The sequence below is a fragment of the Alligator sinensis genome, unplaced genomic scaffold (assembly GCF_000455745.1).
Source record: "Alligator sinensis unplaced genomic scaffold, ASM45574v1 scaffold863_2, whole genome shotgun sequence".
NCBI lineage: Eukaryota > Metazoa > Chordata > Crocodylia > Alligatoridae > Alligator > Alligator sinensis.
In genome coordinates, this window is record NW_005842780.1 from 292,699 (window position 1) to 309,782 (window position 17,084).

At 46.9% G+C, this 17,084-nt stretch overlaps 1 protein-coding gene across 2 annotated transcripts in view; it reads right to left on the reverse strand.

Annotated features, from left to right (window-relative positions):
- Positions 1-6: 6 nt before the first annotated feature.
- Positions 7-17,084, reverse strand: part of BOK (BOK, BCL2 family apoptosis regulator) — a 27,441-nt gene continuing 10,363 nt past the window's right edge. Inside the window, exons 3-5 of one of the 2 annotated variants that reach the window (XM_006034871.3) lie at positions 16,261-16,389; positions 5,951-6,114; positions 7-1,109 (exon numbers count right to left, since the gene is read on the reverse strand). In XM_006034871.3, the coding sequence (XP_006034933.1) occupies positions 984-1,109; positions 5,951-6,114; positions 16,261-16,389 (419 nt within the window). In that variant the 3' untranslated portion in view covers positions 7-983. Of the gene's footprint in view, positions 1,110-2,392; positions 6,115-16,260; positions 16,390-17,084 lie in introns of those variants that run through there. The other variant, XM_014525293.2, reaches the window with a different exon arrangement.

The window sequence follows — 17,084 nt, forward strand, 5'->3', positions numbered from 1 at the left end:
CCCCCCCCCCCCAAACACACATCTTACTTACATATGTTATTGGTTTGGCTCCATCTAAATTCCTCTGTGGAGGAAAAGTTCCTCTTTAGCATAATGCTCAAACACCTGCTGTCATTTTGGAAAGTGCTGCTTTGCTCCCACTATTTTGTTCAGCCAGATAAAACACGACATTAAATTAATTTAGGGCAGGTAGTATCTGCTACTGCACTCCTATTTGAACTTCTGTTACAATACAGTACATAGATAAGCTAAGCATGCCTTTAACATCTCAATGCATACCTCAAACTGAATTCTGGTGGTTCTCACCATCACAAAGTCACCATCCTAGTTTCTAAGTGACTTCAGGGGGTAGCGCTGCTTTTAGCTCAGTTGGTAATTCACCACTTCACATCCTCAAAACAGAGCCCCTTTAACCATTGTGTACCATGCACAAAAGCACAATGGTCAGGCTTGGGTAGAAAGAAGATGACCAAGTTAACAACTGATTTACTAACAAAAGCGCCTAGCAAAGGTGGTTCTGGAAATTAAAACAAAGATGTTCTACTTAACAAATGAGGGACGTGTTTCCTTTGATGCCATTTTAGACGTTGTCCCTGCCATTTACCCTGATATTGGTGTGTGTTTAACATAGTCCCAAAATAAATATATGTATGAATATCCATGCTAAACACAGCACACAATGGCAAGTTGAGCAATGAGTCTGCTCAGGGACTGGCTTCATCCTGGTCATTGAAGAGACTCCAGGAAAAATAAGGGTATTCAAGAGGACTACTTTGAGTACGTGAGAAGTTTTCCGTGGCTGAAGAAAGGAGGACTGCAGTCAATCGGGTGCTCTCCATTGAAGGGAGAGGGGAGAAATGCTTTCATTTTTATCCCAGCCTCTCTCTTCTTCCTTCTCCTCAGTATCAGATAGGTCTGCAGTTATCATTGCTTTTGCAGTGTGGGAGGAGATGGAGCTTGGAGCTGCATTTGGCAACTGAAATTCATCTCTCTGGTAATAGCACAAAGAAGATGGCTTTAAGGAAGTGACCAAAGCTACAAACAGCAGCCACAAGCCAATGAGAGCGAAGGCTAGGATCAGTGTTCACCACGCATTTTGTGATGTCAGCCTAATAAAGAGGAAACAGACGTCATCAGAAAATGTATAAGCCAGAACCAAACACATCTGCTGCCACCAGTGGTCTCTAACGCCATTCCCCATAGTAACTCCTGCTGTGGGAAGACTGGAAATTTTAACTCGCATATCCCTCAACCAGCAATATTAAACTGTTTCCCCTACAATGCTTTCTTGCAGTGTCCTGAGCAGCTATGAACACCAGCCTTGGCATTTCCACACCCTGTAAGATATTTAAATATGCCTGCAGGGAAAAGAAAACTCTGCAAGATGTACTTTTCTCATTTTGCACCAACAACGATGTGCATCACCTTAATTTATACCAAGTGAAAAAATAAAACGTGAAAGGTTGATTGTGGAGCTTTCGTTGTGTGCGCATCACAAAATCTCTCATCTTTCAGAAAGCTAAGCACCCTTGGCACTATCATCCCCCACCTTTCTTCCTTTAGTGGCAACAAAATCCTTCCCAGAGATTGTATTGTTTAATTTCAGCTGAAATCGCTTTTACTTTTTCTCTTGCCTTAATGTTTTATTTGGCACTCTTCAGCCAAACCAATCCCTGACTGAAATCCATAGTAATAGGACCTTTGTTTGTAGAAATGCGTTCTGGCACCTTCTTGACGTGTAGACCAACCTCAAAAGCAGCTGCCCACAGTGATCCTTAAGTATTTAGGGGAATGTAAGCTGGCCAAAAATTATTAAACAAACAAAAAAAAAAAAGCCCAGTAAATTAATGTGCAAAGAATAGCTTTTGGCACTAAAAGATGTGGGTGAAAAACTGGCCAAAAGTTAAATATCAAAGACTGAGTTTGATAGATAACTGCAGTCATTTGGGGAAAACAAATTACTGTTCCAGCCAAAAAATTAAAAAGAAAAAAGCTGGTTTTGTGGTCAAAGTTTGGGACAGGGTCAGGAAGTTAACATAGCCCAAGTTTTTCACGGATTTTTGGGTGCCCTGTTTGTGACACCGGCCTGATTTTTTTCTCCCCTCCCCTTTCAGGCACTAAGGGTGCCTGTACAAGAGCCTGTACAAGAGCACGGAAGCTGCTCCAACATGCTGTAATTACAGTGATTAATCGAGTCTGCTGGAGCATGGCAATTGCCGCACTCCAGTAGCCTCCTGCATCTTGTGTATCAGTGTCCCCACGCTTAAAAATGGTGGCAGGGGTGCTTGAACTAAAGCTCCTTGAACAAGCTTTAGTTCAGGCGTCCTGTTGCCATTTTTAAGCACAGGGACACTAATACATCAGAGGCTGCAGTGCTTTAATTGGAGTGGCTGTCAGAGCCACTCCAATTAAAGCACTGCCCTCTTCCCCCCCCCGCCATGTGTAAAAGTGCCCTAAGTATGCACAACTGGAAATCAGTTCCCAGGGGAGCTGTGGAGAGTTTGTGTGCCTTGATCCGTTCCTAAAGTTCCACATCTGACATGGGAGTACTGCAAAGCTTAATTCTTTAGTGCTTCTATAGACATGTATGATCCCAGACAGTGCAGTAGAAAACTAGACTATTACATTGTTCTACTCCTGCCATTCCTCAGTGACCTGCTCGCTTGGGTCACTTGGGAAAAGGACCCACTTTTCATGCTCGTATTGGTTCATTTCTTAGGCACACCTTGTTTTTTAATCTCTCTAATGGAAACCTGAGAATGAGGAAGGAGTGATGTATAACTTCTAATAGTTTAAGCATTAATTTCCATGGGAGCCTTTCATGGGAAATCACAGAAATCGTGCAGTTATGTGAAAAACCTCATGTCACGTGCCTGTCACAGTTGATGCAACAGATGGCACCATAATTTCCACGCATCCTTATAAATAAAGGTTTTAGTGTGGCTCTGTTGATGGACATGCAGAGCAATGTTCTGGACTCAACTTTGTGGCATTTCTATGTCTAAATGTAATATAACTTTTGAATACCCATCTGATCCATTCTAATATTTATAGGGCTGGCTGTTCCCTAACTAATATGGAATGCTACCACCCGTACACAACTCCATGTGATTAAAAAAAAGTGCAGTTTAATCATTAGTCAAGAAAATACACATTGTAGCAATTAATTTGACTAGATTACTAATGGCCCAAGCATCCAGAGTAAACATAAATTTAGGACTGCATTCCATTGGGGCTGTTCTTGGAGCGAGGTACTTAACGGGCACAAATACAGAATACGGATACATTTTTCAAAACATTTATCAGAAAAGAGCACCATTTTCCTCTCTCTTACTTCAGTTGAATTAACTATTATCTGATTCAGGCCTATCCATTTTAATACCTCAACTGGAACCAATAAATATCAGTTTCTAGATTGGGACTGAATTAATGGGCTTCCCCATTGCACTGGAAATACAAACATGTTTCAGTGTTGCAAGGCACTTGTTTGTTTTAAAAATTTTCCTTGCTGAGCAGTTGCCTTAACTACCGTTAATCAAATAAAATTTACCCAATAAAATATCGGAAAGGAGAGTTTCAAAGCTTGCTAATTAAATAGGTCTTTCAGTCCTGTGAGGCACTGATAAGCTGTTGTAAGGCCAGTCTACTGTTTCACTGTTAATTATTTGTGAAACATTGTTTAGCCACTTGCTCTACTTAACAGTTACTAGAAGCTTTATTGTACACAGGGATTTCCTTGAAGAGAGAGTCCTACTGGAGGTCATTTTAGAAGCGGGGAACTCCTGGGTGTGGTGACGCCTCCATGGATTAATTATGACTCCCTATCTTCCCTGCTTCCCTCTGTGGAGGGAGGAACGTGGAAGCCGGCTGCTTACTGGAATCTTTCAAATGCTTTTCTGAGGTCTCGACACCAGGTTTCCTGCCCCGGGGAAGACTGCGGTGGTTCCTCTTGGCAGCAGCCGTCCCTGGCGTATGTGCGAGAGACAAGGGGCTGGGTGCCTGGGCCAGGGGAAACTCAGACTGTGCGCCAAGACAAATGAACACCAGACTAGGTCAGGCAGCAGATATAAAAGGGACTCTTGGAACAGCAGCTTCATTCTGGCCAGTTTGTGAACAAAGCTGGGAATCCTCACACAGGGGTGCCCAGGTCAGGGGGAAGGAAGCTCAGGGAAACAGTTCAACACGGAAGAAAGGATTGGCCATGTCCCATTATCAGTGGAAATCACTATTTGCATTTATGGAGGGAAGCATCCCCTTTCACGAGCCCAGGTTCAACTCCTCACTGATAAGTGTATGCTAGAGAAAGCCCGTAGTCAGAAGTATCAGGCAGTATCAGCATTCAGGTTTGTGGCTGTTAAAATACTGAATCACGTCCTGGCGTGACTCAGCACAACCTCCTCAAATCCAATGGAGATACACTGAGTGGCAACTGGCACATGATATAGGTCTGGAAAGTGCAAGGGGTTGGGAAGGAAACAGGACTTCTTGTCTGCTCCCAGGGACTAGAGCTGGGCAAAAAACTGAGCTTTTGTTTTGTGGGAAATTCCAACGTTCCTAAGTTTTTTGTTCCAAATCAGAATGAAAGCAATTGGAATACCGCTGGCCCCATGAAACCGACTGGAAAACTTTTGGAACCCCAGAACATTTTGTTTTGAGTCAGGAAGAGACTTAAAGAAAGTCAAGATGTTCAATCTCATGGAACCATTGACCTTATCGAAAGGGGAAAAGGATTTTGTTAGAACAGCTGTTTTCCCCCAAAACATGTAATTTGGATGGAAATATTTTTTTCTAGTGAAATGTTGTATCAAAAAAATTCCACCCAGCTCAACTATTAAAGTGTACAGATCCAGCCCCACACTGGATGTGACAGTCTTGCTAGATGTGAATGAAGCTGGTAGTTCCATTCCCAAATATCACAAAACCCACCACTACTGCAAGCTCCTTTGGAAGTCTGAGCACAGAAGCTTAAGGATTTGCTAGGCTGAGAACCTGAACTGTCCTTTTAGCCTGAGTCAGGGTTGAAAGACACCCTTGCAGCAGTGGCAGAAGCTTGTGTTGCTGTTGCTCTGTGACTCCGAGTGTGTTTCAGCATTATCATGGGTTAGTAGGCACAATTACAGTGTCTCCTCATTAGGTGGCAAGGGAGCAGGTGCTATCCAGCTAGCATATAGTAAGTGGCTAACCCAGCATGGAAGCAGACAGATAAAATTTAAACCAATGTAACTTTACCCTACTGTTGTTTTACCCCTGATTCTTTAGGACTGTTTCTCTACCAGATTGGGCTGGTTGATGGGTTGGGTCATCTATCCACTACTTTTTTATACCAGTGTAATAGTATAAAGTAATTGTTCTGATTTACATATTGTCTTTATGAGCATCATAAAATGTTATCTATATACCATTACCAGGAATAAGCCTAGGAAGCAGCATAAATAAGGCATTTTTTTAATAATCATATAAAGTTCCAGATGGCAGCAAGTTCTGTTAATATGCTAACCCCTCACCTCTGCAATTTGTGTGGGCAGCTGTAATAAGTTTGCTGGCCTCAATCAGTCTCTAGGAGACATCTGTCTGTGTTGCAAGAGTCCTGCAATTTGTGACCTCCCATTATGATTAGTCATCGGTTCTAGAGAGGCCCTGGATAGTAATAAAAAAGGTGGCTGCTGGTTGGGATTGAATTGGGCTTGCAGAGCTGTGCAAGAAACCAAGGCTAAGAATAACCAGAATCAGTGCATGGCAGGAGTGAGGGGTATAGCACAGCTGTGTTGAGATTAGTACTGGTACAAGCAGGATTCCTGCAGGTTAGAACCAAAGCATTTTGGCAGAGTTGTGAAGGGCAACCTTGCTCAGTACTTGCCAAAGGATTGCTCTTGTTTTCATTCACACAGATAACATCGCCTACATTTTTTCCCAGTTTAAGGCAAGTCTGAGAAGTGTCAGCGCCTCTTACCCAGCCTCCTCTCCTCTTCAGCCACGTCACCAAGGTCTTGCGCACAAACTCTCCCAAGCAGTCCACGATGGTATGGACCATTGCTGGCTGGGCATGCCTTACACAGTCCACAGCCAGCCCAGCTGCCACAGCATAGAGTGACGCCACCTTGCCCCACGTGATGCCTGTGGGAAGAAGGGATAATGTTCAGTTTTGCACATATTTTGTGCTGGTAAAGGATGCATCCTTGAAAAAACCCAGAGGATTTTCTCAGATTGAGTCAGGCTGCTGTGCATGCATGTGGCTTTCCATTGTGAATGAGGAGCAACAGCTGGGGAAGCCTCAAGAGCAGAAACAAAGGACGTGATATTCAATTATCCCTGGATGTGCTTCTATCCCATCTCATCATTGAGCATATAGATAAGAGCCTTCAACAAATACAACCCGTGGCCAGAGAGGAGCTCAAGAGCAGGCCCACGCTATGCTGTGACCTCCAAGGACACTATCAGGAGAACTACCTGAGCCATTCACCCACCATGATGCAAATTCCCATGCAGACAGAGGCTGTACCAGGGGAGACAGGAGCAGGTGCATCTGACCAAGGCTACCCACCTCATAGCCCCTCATGTCAAACAATGGCATGACCACCAGGCACCCTCAGGACCACATGTTTCACAGGCACGCTCAGGGAAATAAAAGTCACTAATATTCCCTGTGCCTTTCATGCAGACAGAGCTTAACTGTTATGCCTCTAGGTGACACCAAGACAGTTTCAGCACAATTAAATTATTTTGGAATGGAAGTGAAGGTGCAGGGCCTAAGTTCATGCTGTGCTTCATGGAGCTCCTCCATCACTTCTAAAATCCATGCACTGACCTCTTAACAATTCAAATGTGGAAAATAAAATAAATGCACAGAGGTTTAGGTGCTGCTGCAAACCCATTCCTACACAACTTTCTGCGGTTACTGCTTATCCTAGCAAATGGAGTATGTGCAGGGTGATGAGGAGTACAATGTTGGCCAGTAATCTAATCTCCCCTGCAGCAGGGCTTCCTGCAAGTACCCCCTGGAAGACACTACAACAGCATTCATCTTCCTTAGGTCCTACTGGTAAGCACTTTATAACCTAGAGGTCAGCAGTGAGTGCAATTCATAGAACTCCCCTGCACTTTGCCAGTGCTCCTAGGCATGGATATACAGCTACTCAATGCTAAACAGCTACAGCCAGATACTATGCAATCCCTCCCATCGCGATGAAGGAGAACAGTGACCTAGAAACATGACCATCTCCATCCAAACAAGCGAAGCAGCATAGCATGATGCCGTGTGCATTTCCTCTCTGCTTTGAGATTTCAGTTTTCCAAGGGCTTGATTATTTTGGATCACTGTTTTTAAACAAGCATGTGGCAAGATATTTTACACTGTTAGAGATCTACAGAGACTATCCAAAGGCTCTCTCAGCCACAGGCAGAACCTAGGTGAAACTCCAGAACCTCAAACTGGTATACAGCAGCTGCTTTTTGGCTGTGGCATAAAGGAGAATGGCTCTAAAGAGAGGATAGATATTATTTTATTCAACATAGGTCAGAAGCAAAAAAAGGGAAATGCAGAGTAGAAGAATTGGATACCTGCAGGGATATGCCAGGAAACAAGCAAATGTTTAAACATAGGTTGACTGGTGCAACATCTTTGCCTCTTCCATAACACTTCCAAATTCATCAGCAGCCAAGATATCAATTAAATAAAGCTGGACTCCAGAGTCCCTTGCTGTTTACCCTGGAATGGATTCCCCCCGCCCACACACACACACACATATACACTTTTCTCTCCAGCTTATGAGAGGTTTAACAAGGAGCTTTCATAACAGTTCTATCTAATGGCTAGGAAGTGACCTACAATTGGGATCTTAGGAGTTGCTTTGATAATTAAGACAAACTGTTCTTTAAATTTCAATTACGGATGATCAGAGAGCATCGCAGTTATTAAAATGAACACAAAAACATCCACTCACGCTCCATATGATAGCAGATGGGTGTTTGTTTCTCTCTTGGGGGATGTCAAAAACCACAAGTTCCTCTTGAGCAGATACCATGCCAAGTACCACCCAGCAAAAATTCAGTCCCCGACATCCCTCCTGCCATTAGTGCCCAAATTCTGTATCTCTGGGAGCAGAAGGAAATATGAATACAGCCAAATAAGCATCTATTTTTGTTCTGTGTTTGTTCTCTAGGAAGGCCAGAAGGGGCCCTGCCACATGTCCATTGGTCAGGAAGTTCAGAGTGCATGCAGTATTCACATTTTTTGGTTATCATTCTCACACTCTGTCACCATGACAGTCAGATGGATGACACAGGAAGAGGCTGCACTAACCACATGAAAGAACCAGGCAGCAAGTACATATTACTGTTTATACTGGTGAGAGAGACACTGCCGTTTCTGAGATAGATGCAGAAGGATGTTCACAGTTCAAGTACCTCCCCTCACTGTCCCTGATCTCTTGGGCTAGGATCACAACTAATACATCACCCTGGTATAACTCCACTCCACTGATCAGCTTCACTGGGGATGTGGCCCCTTGTGATTTGCTTTTTTTTTTTTTTGGTTCTGTGGAAAGTTGCCCACAATTCTAGGAATAAGTTTTCTGGCTCACTTCTAAGCTTTTACAAACACGGGTCAGATTCTTCATCTACACGCATGTACATCTGGAGCGACTCTGCCAGCTTTGAGGTGTTCATGTGGAATAATAGAGAACAGAAGTTAGGTCACTCCACTAAAGGTTATTTAACTCTGTTTTACAAACTATTTTTATTTCAAAGGAAGGGAAGCCTTTCCATCAACTTGAACTTGCTTCAGATCATACTCTTGATGCCACTGAAAGGTGAGGGCTAGACATACCCAGATACCAAATTCTGAAAGAATATGCTAATGGGAATTTATTATACAAGCTGATTGTGCAGTCTGAAAATCAGACCATCTCCCCACTGTATTTGGCAGATATCTGTGTTTTACAGGATATAGTGCTGCCTTCTTGGCAGCCTGGGATTACCAGAGGCACATGAAAGTTGGAATCACATGTGGGAATGAAAGGTGGGGGGGAGTCCGCAGGGTTACAGAAAATTTGATGCTCTCCCGGATGTGAGGAACCACTCATCATGGACACTTGACACCAACAAACAGATTCTCCACCCCGTGGAACTCTAGCTTCTTAATTAGCATTCTGTTCCACATTTTCACACTAATTAGTTGATTTTGGTTATTTGTACAGCACACCAACCTTCCCTACCCGGTGTCTGGAACAGCATCAGATCATCAGCGAGATGGAGAGAAATTTTGAAGGAAAGAGTTCAGATCATCAAGGTAAGTTAAAGTATATTGATGCTAAGTACGCTGCCTTCCCTACCAACATTCAATGTGAGTCTTAAATTAGTGCTTCTTCTTCTGTTGCTATTATAGGGGAGTTATGAAGCCAGAGCAAGCTATAACTGTTCTGTTATCATGACAGGTAATAGCAATGATGGAGGTTTACAAATGGCTACAACACACAAGCTGTCCCTGCCTTGCTGATTTCCATAAAGGAATCCTGTTGCAACAGAGATAGAGGGCAAATCCTAGGCTACTCCATGCAAAGCGGGCTAGTTTGTGCCTCCAGCACAGGGCCACAGGGTGGGGTTTGTGGAGGCACACTGCCCTAGTAGGAGGCTCCAGCCTCAGGCAATAGCCATTAAATCTGGGATCGCTGGGGAGGGATGGTAAGGAAATAGGTGACAGTAGTCCCTGCTCTGCCCATTCCCAGAATGCACCATCCACTCCACTCTGCATGGAACCACTTGTGGTGGTCAGCACTGGGTGCTGGGGGAGCAGTGGACTGCTCTTCATGCTGGAGGCACAACTCAACCTGATACACTGCTGAGCAGAAGAGCTTGGTTTGTGTCTAGTTCTTGGTCAGAGCAGAGAAGCCTCCTTGTTCGCTGCCCCTTGCACACCCACAAGGTCCAGGTGGTCTGGCCCCTTCCTCTTAGATGAAATCGAGCTGCTAACCTACAAATGGAATAAAAAAGATGCAATACACTGATGACCTCCCATCAAATGGAATTCAAGCCAGTCATCAGCGTGCAGAGGAACTGGAGACACAAGTGAATGGAAAGCTAGTCCAGAAAAAAGAGGGAGATATCTAAACTTTTACCCATGAAGGTACAAAGAAAGCCCCACTTCAAAGTAGGGTTGTTGGTTGTAGATATAACATCTACCCAAAGAACTTTGCCTGCCACTTCAAAGAACACAGAAAGATGTAAAAAGCTGCTTGGAAGGCATTTAAAATAAGCAGGAGACTGGAGGCCAGCTGTGGAGCTGGAGGTATGTAAACACTGGCTAGCCAAGGGGAAAATGAACTAGTGAGAAAGTTTTGAAAGTGTTCCTGCTGCATCTCAGCTGCCTGTCACTGTGGAGAGCTCAAGCGGCCACGTGACGTGGGTCTGGTCAGTCTCAGAGCACACATTGCACCATGCTTGCCTCAGTTATTTAAATAACCCTCCCCATTTTAACATCAAAGCAGGCCTCCCAATTCACATCTAAAACCAGCATGATCACAGCAGCTGGGAGATCACACATGGATACAACCCAGTCTCCTCTGGCATCACCTGTTGTAAACAGAGGGAAATCAAGACCCAGAAATACACACACAAAGGCAACTTGGCTGAATGCTCAGCTTCACATGGCTTAAATTTCAGGCAGCAGCAGGGAAACTTCACTCCCACTAGAGGGAGGGAGCACTTACCCTGACAGCTGGGCATTGGGCAAGTGCACTTTAATCATGCACAGCCCATAAAACAAGGAGAGGGACATTATGGCTGTGACAACCCCACAGCCACACTGGGGCAAGAACCAGTGCTGAGTAGCTTTCCCCACCCACTCACTCCCTGCCAAAATCCTGGAAATGAGGCAATATACCTGCCTTAAGGGAGATGCCGAGGGTATGCCCAGAGCTGCTGGGCATACCCAGCCTTAGAGCAGGCCAGAGTCTCTGGCCTGCTCTAAGGCAGCTCTGTAGCCTCATGTTCATGACTGAATGCACGCAGAGGTAGGGTTGGACAGGGCACACTTCACAGCGGTGCTCTAGCACACAGCACAGGTGCCATGTAGATGTACCCTTAAGCCTGGATATTCCCAGTTCCAAGAAAAGGAATGCACAGGAAACCTCCTTACAAACCCAGAGCAAGTCCCCTTCACAGAGGAACATTCCTGCATCCTTGTGTCTGGCAGCCCTTCCCACCACATCACTTAGGGAATTTCAAGGACTTCAGTTAGAAAAAAAAGAAAAAACACAGGTCTCTGTTTTCCTTTGTGTTTTCCATAGAACGAGCCCTTCCTTTCTGGAACGTGTTTGGTGTAAAAATGTTGAAAGTAAACCAAGACTAGCACAGGCCCTGATCCAAAGCCCATTGAAGTCAGTGGAAAGTCTCCTGCGGTCTCCAAACAGACCTGGATCAAGCCCCAGATCCAGAGCTGAAGAGCTTGTTGTTGCAGAGCTGCTTGGGGGCCACTGTTGTGCCAGAATCTGTGCAGAAGGAGCATCAGAGCCCTTGTGGTTTCTATAGTAGGGGAACCTCAAGCTCCCAGCCAGGATCAGGGCAACTGCCTAGTGCCACAGCCCCTGCCCCTTACAGTGCAACAAAGCAAACACACGCATAAAGGGCACGAAGGAAGGACTGGTGCATCAGCATGAGACGGTGGCAGGCATGCAGCAGGTCAGCCCCGTGACACTAATATTTGCCTGTATCGTGCATTATACACAATTGGTTTCAGCGAGTGCTGCATCTGGGGCTGAGGGAAAGAGGAGAAAGAGCAAAGGAAGAGAGATACTGCCCAAACAGGAAGACACAGGGCAGCTGGGCAGGTCTGTAGTCTCGGGGTCCAGATGTTTTCTTAAATAAGCCCAATGCTTAGATATGGACTTGGCAACTGAGCCTTCAGTACCTGGCTGGAAAACACAAGCTATGCTTCACAGAGCCGTCTCCCTTTGCTGACTCAAGACCTCTTTCCCCTAGATTAAAAAAATTAAATGAAGGCTTGGCTGCCACATCCTCATCTCTCAGTTTTGCTGGATTTAGCATTACATTCCTAGTCATGGAACCGTGCTTGGGATCCAGGAATGTGAGAGTCAGCAGATTTCCTCCACCCTCCACTTCCCCAGCAAGAGAAAAACTCAGTTAAATGATGAAAGACGACCGATTAACCTCACCCAACAAATGCAACTGCTTTTCCTGCTTTTAAGCTCTGCAGTTCATGCACTTGAGGGCAGAGAGCAGCGAGGTAGCACCATGCAGCTCCACCCAGAAATTTAGCTGGGGCCACTAGACGAAGCCACTAGAAGTAAGAGTGACACCCAGTCACGGTGGACAACTTCCTTATATAGTCATGGCTTGATTGTGGTCAGTACCTGTCAGTAGCAGGGAACCACAGAGCGCACAGCAGTGTGTTGGGGGGGCAGGGGAAGGTTGCTTGGCTGACATGCCTTGTGGCTGTCCCTGACTTTTATAGCTGGGAACTCCATTATTGTAAGCCTCAAGGGTCAGAAGTCGGACCCCCACTAAAAGCCTGTGGGAACATCTTAAAAATCAAGAGCATGTTATTTTTTTTTTAATTAATCAGTTTGGAGTTTTTTTCATTTGCCTTTAGGTTCTGAGCCATTGCGATATAGCTGGGGACAGGTTTGCAAGCTCTTCTCCACAACCATGAGGGCTAGGAATTTGTTTTAAAAAAGCCATCCACATTTCTCCCTGAGCCCTTTGAATCTTGGAGCTTTAACAGTACCTGCTATCCCTCATCTTGTTAAACAGAAGCACAAAAGAATTGGCAACACTGGGATATTCAGAAGCACTGGGACATTATCCCCAGTATCGCCTTTACAGCACAGTGGTGAGCACACACTCCTGTCAGCCAAGGGTGCACTCATGCTTTTTTCTGATTTAATTTCTTGTGTTGGGGCTCCAGAGGAGGTGGAGGGAGATGCTTGTTCCCTTGTAGCAAGCAGTGTTCACATAAGGGCCTTGTTACATGTTAATTTGGGGCAGTTCCTGGAGCTCTTAACCCCTGGATTGTCAACACCTTAACAACTTTAAGTGGCTTAAAGCACTCATTGTGCAGCTCAAAGTTACGCCACTACAGGGCAGGACTATCTCTGATCCACACAACCCAACTCCTGTTCCATTAATCTGTGGCCACTCCCCACATACGTGCCACTCAAGTTGAAGTCCTCCAGGATCCCAGGATGCAGTGGCCGCTCCCCTGCCATCCTGTTCTGTGGACTCTCACACCACCAGCCGCTTAGTGGAGTGGCCCAGGGACTGGACCTGCAGCTTTTCTATCCCCCAGCCTCCAGCCTCCCCACTCCAGGAACAGCGGGCTGGGGCACCTTTCCCCACCAGCACTGAGCTTGCCTGGGATGGTGGTCACTGCTGGACCTCAGGTCCCCCACCCACCCAACCTCTGGGGAGCAAAGGAGAGCATGGCCAGCCTCAGAGAGCCTCCAGACCTGTCCAGGCTCCAGCAAGCCCTGAGCTCCAGCCCTGCAGCTCCAGCAGTGCTCTGTCCCACACACCCAATCTATATGCAGTGCAATAAGAGCTGGTTGCAGCTTCTGCATGGTTGGGGGCAGCCTGCTGCTAGGGAAGTCACTGCTCCAGAGCAGGGTGGCTGCGGATGGATCTGGGCTATGGGCATGTGACTCTGCTGCTGCTCACGTGGACTCAAGAGCTGGCTGCAGATGGACTCTGCTCCCAGCTGCAGAGTGAAGCCAACTTGGTGGGGAGCTGAATGCACCAGGTGTCACAGCCCCCAGCCCTGGGCCTGTGCCCACTGCCGCTGCCTCTACTGTTGCTGCCGGCTTCCCAGAACCACTGCCTGGGACTCCCCTAGCCTCAGAGCCTGGGGGTGTCTATCCATTTGCCCCATGTGCTACTTGGCTGTCCCCGCTGGGCCCAGGGACACCAAGGAGGGGTAGAGGGCAGGGTGGATGTGAGGCAGAGCTGTGGGGAGGGGTGGGTAGGGATAGGCAGGGAAGCACCTGAACCCCCCTCAGGCTGAAGTTGCCTGGGTGCTGGGAATAGTCTGAAGGATGCTTTTGGGCAGGAGATGTGCCTGGCCATGTGTGACAGAGAGCCCAGAGCATGTGGGTGCTGGGAGTTGGGCGGGCAGCAACCTGCCCATGCAGCCCCCTGCCAAGTCCATCAGCTTTGTTCTCAAGTGACCACACTGCCTCCCTCCCCTCCCCACAGTCTAGAACGCTGCTGCTGTGGGCCAGCGAGGGACATAGAGAAGTAGGGCTGGAAAGGACCTCCCTGCTCACCACTCCTCCAGTGTCAAATCACAGCTGTACAGGTGGAGGACAATCAGAGAAGGTTTCTAGGCTGCTAGGTGTGACTGCTCCAAACTCCAAGCTAGCACTAACACCGCCGATCAACATTTGTTTGGCTCAAAGTACATGTAACAAGGCCCTAAATAAAATACCAGCTTCCACTGCAAATGCTCGAGCCTGCATTCTGTATCCCTCTCAGCAAGGGAAGCTCAGCTCAAACACAAAACAGGCACATGAGTGCTGCCTAAGTGAATTCATACTGAAATTCATACCAATAACTCATACTGATATTCAGCCTGAGTAATTAGAGCCCAGTCATCTTTCCAGCCCAGATGTTCTGCACATCACAGGGATGTCTCCCTCCATTGTGGGCACCTCTAGTATTCCCAGGTTTCCAGTGCTATCCTTGCAGTCCACTTCATCTATTTTATAAGTAGCTCTGATTTCCTTGAGCAGTGGTAACCTACACAAGGGCTCGGCAGCTCTTTTGGTTCAGCTCAAAGCAGTCTCTGGCAAACAGACCTCCTTTCTTGTCCAGTGCTGAACATGCTGTGGCGGGAATCTGTGTTCAGCTTCATCGCATGCTTCAGGTCTCAAGTCCAGACATGGATTAGTGGAGGCAAAGGCAAACTTCTGGAATAATGCAAGGAAGGAATCCTAGAAAACCCTGGGCTCTGTGTCTCCTCCTGAGCATCCCCATAGCACCCACAGCTCAAGACAAAGTGCAACAGAGGTCAGGGAAAATAGCAATCTGTTCCACCTTGCATGCAAAAGCCTCTTCTGTATAACCTTTCTGAGCAGCTCCATTGAGAGTTAGTTGCATGTCAGGCCTGCTTTAGCTCCAGACCCTCCTGCCAGCAACATTTCCAGCTTCTTATGTCTTTTGCCCGTTTTATCTGTAGTGCAACAAGGCATTCCAAAATGCCTAACAAGTACTGTCAAGGCTTTTGCACCCTTTGACTGCCTGGAAAGAGAGTAGACAGGAAGCCTTGTTGATTTTTTCCTCAGCATCAGACAGTGTTTACTACCACAGAAAGAGGAATTGGTTCAAGAAAGGATACTTTCACAAGGGACCAAGGCTCTCTTGAAGAAATCTAGTATGAACTATAGCTGCATTTCTGTCACTATACTGAGACTCACCACCCTATCCAGAATAAAAGGATTGATCACCTCTGGCCAGCCAGAAGGCTCCAGACACCAATGCATTTGGCCACTGTTGTCCCCCTGCTTTACCTGTGGCAAGTTATGGTGTTATGCCTTGCAGCTGAGTCAGTTTTACTGAGAGGTTAGATAATGGATCTGTGTAGGATGCGTTGGATAGGAGCGATCCTGTCTCGGGGTGGGGGTTGGGGCTGGACTAGATGACCTCTGGAGGTGACTTCCAGCCCTGCTTTTCTACAATTCTGTGATTCTTAATGAACCTTCTAGTGCAACAGATCTCTGGAGTAAGTGAGGCTCTTGTCTGGTGGAACAGTTCAGGCTGCTAAGAAAATCAGCGGAGGCTGGAGGGGAGGAGGTTCCCCTGCAGTGAGGCAATATTGGCTACAGCTGGGAGAAGGGAATCCAGGAGGAGCTCCCCTGTGATGAGCTATGTCTGGCTCCTAATGTCTGGAGAATGGGCTGGAATGAGGGAGACTCCCACAGAATAAAGATGCTGCAGTTGCCAGTGGTTAGCCTGGAATGAGAGCAACTCCTTGCATGATGAGGCAATGCAGGCTGGGAACAGAGACAGAGGGAAGATGCCTTGTGGAATGTGTGAGATCCCTCCAAGATGATGGGGCACTTCCCTGCCAATGGCATGCAATATAAAGGCGGTGTGCAGGAGTTCCTTTTAAATCATTAGTGCAGCACACGCTGCCAAGCTGCCTGGAGCTGGGCTCCTGTTACACAGGCCCCACCCTCAAGCGATTGCTGAAACATGTCTTCCCTTGTCCTGCTCCTCCCTCCACCCTGAGCATGCATCTGCTTGGCACAGTACCTGCTGTGAAGATCTGAGCACCCACCGCCAGGAAAGCGTCAGTCACCACAGTCTCTGAATGCAGCGAGATGTTCAGCTGACGGGCGATATTGCGGTAAAGGTTTGGTCGGATGTGTTCCAGCTCATCCCCTAGAAAGGGATCAGGAGTCAAGACAGAGGAAGCACTGTCTTTCTTGTCCCCTCAAGGGCCATCAAAAGAGCCCTTTGAAAAGGGACTATAAGTTCTAGTCTATACCCCAACCTTGTTCTGGCAGCAGACAGCAGCTGTCACCCCTAGCCCCCTCCCCCCTCCCCTCAAAGCACATGTGTATTCTCACAGTTCTGCAGCTGGAGAACAAAGTGCACCCTGGGAAGATGCTACCTGCAGAAGGGACCACAGCAGTCAGCAGAAGGTGAAGAAGCATTGATACATGCTTTGTGCCAGCTGCTGGCTGGTGACAGAAGCCATACCCCACTCAGCAAGGAGGGGGTTAACTGCTGGCAGAAGGGAGGGCTTTGCAGCCACAGAGGTGCTTTGGTAGTGCACATACTCAAGAGTTTTGCTGTCGGAACTGGAGTTGTGCCAGCAAACCCTTGCAGCACCAATGAAGCTGAAGGCTTGGCTAACCCAGCCACAGTCCTCAGGGGACAGCTATTTTTGTCTCTCATTCTACAAGCCAGAGAAGAATGGAAGCACCAGGAGAGAAGCAAGCCCTGCCCTAATGCTTGAGGTCAATGGAGGGTACAGGGGAAGGCTGTATAAGTACAGACTCAAGTATCTGCCACATTTCTGGTGCCACTTGACCAGTGCAAGGGTTAGGGCAGCTCCTATGTGCAGTCAGGAA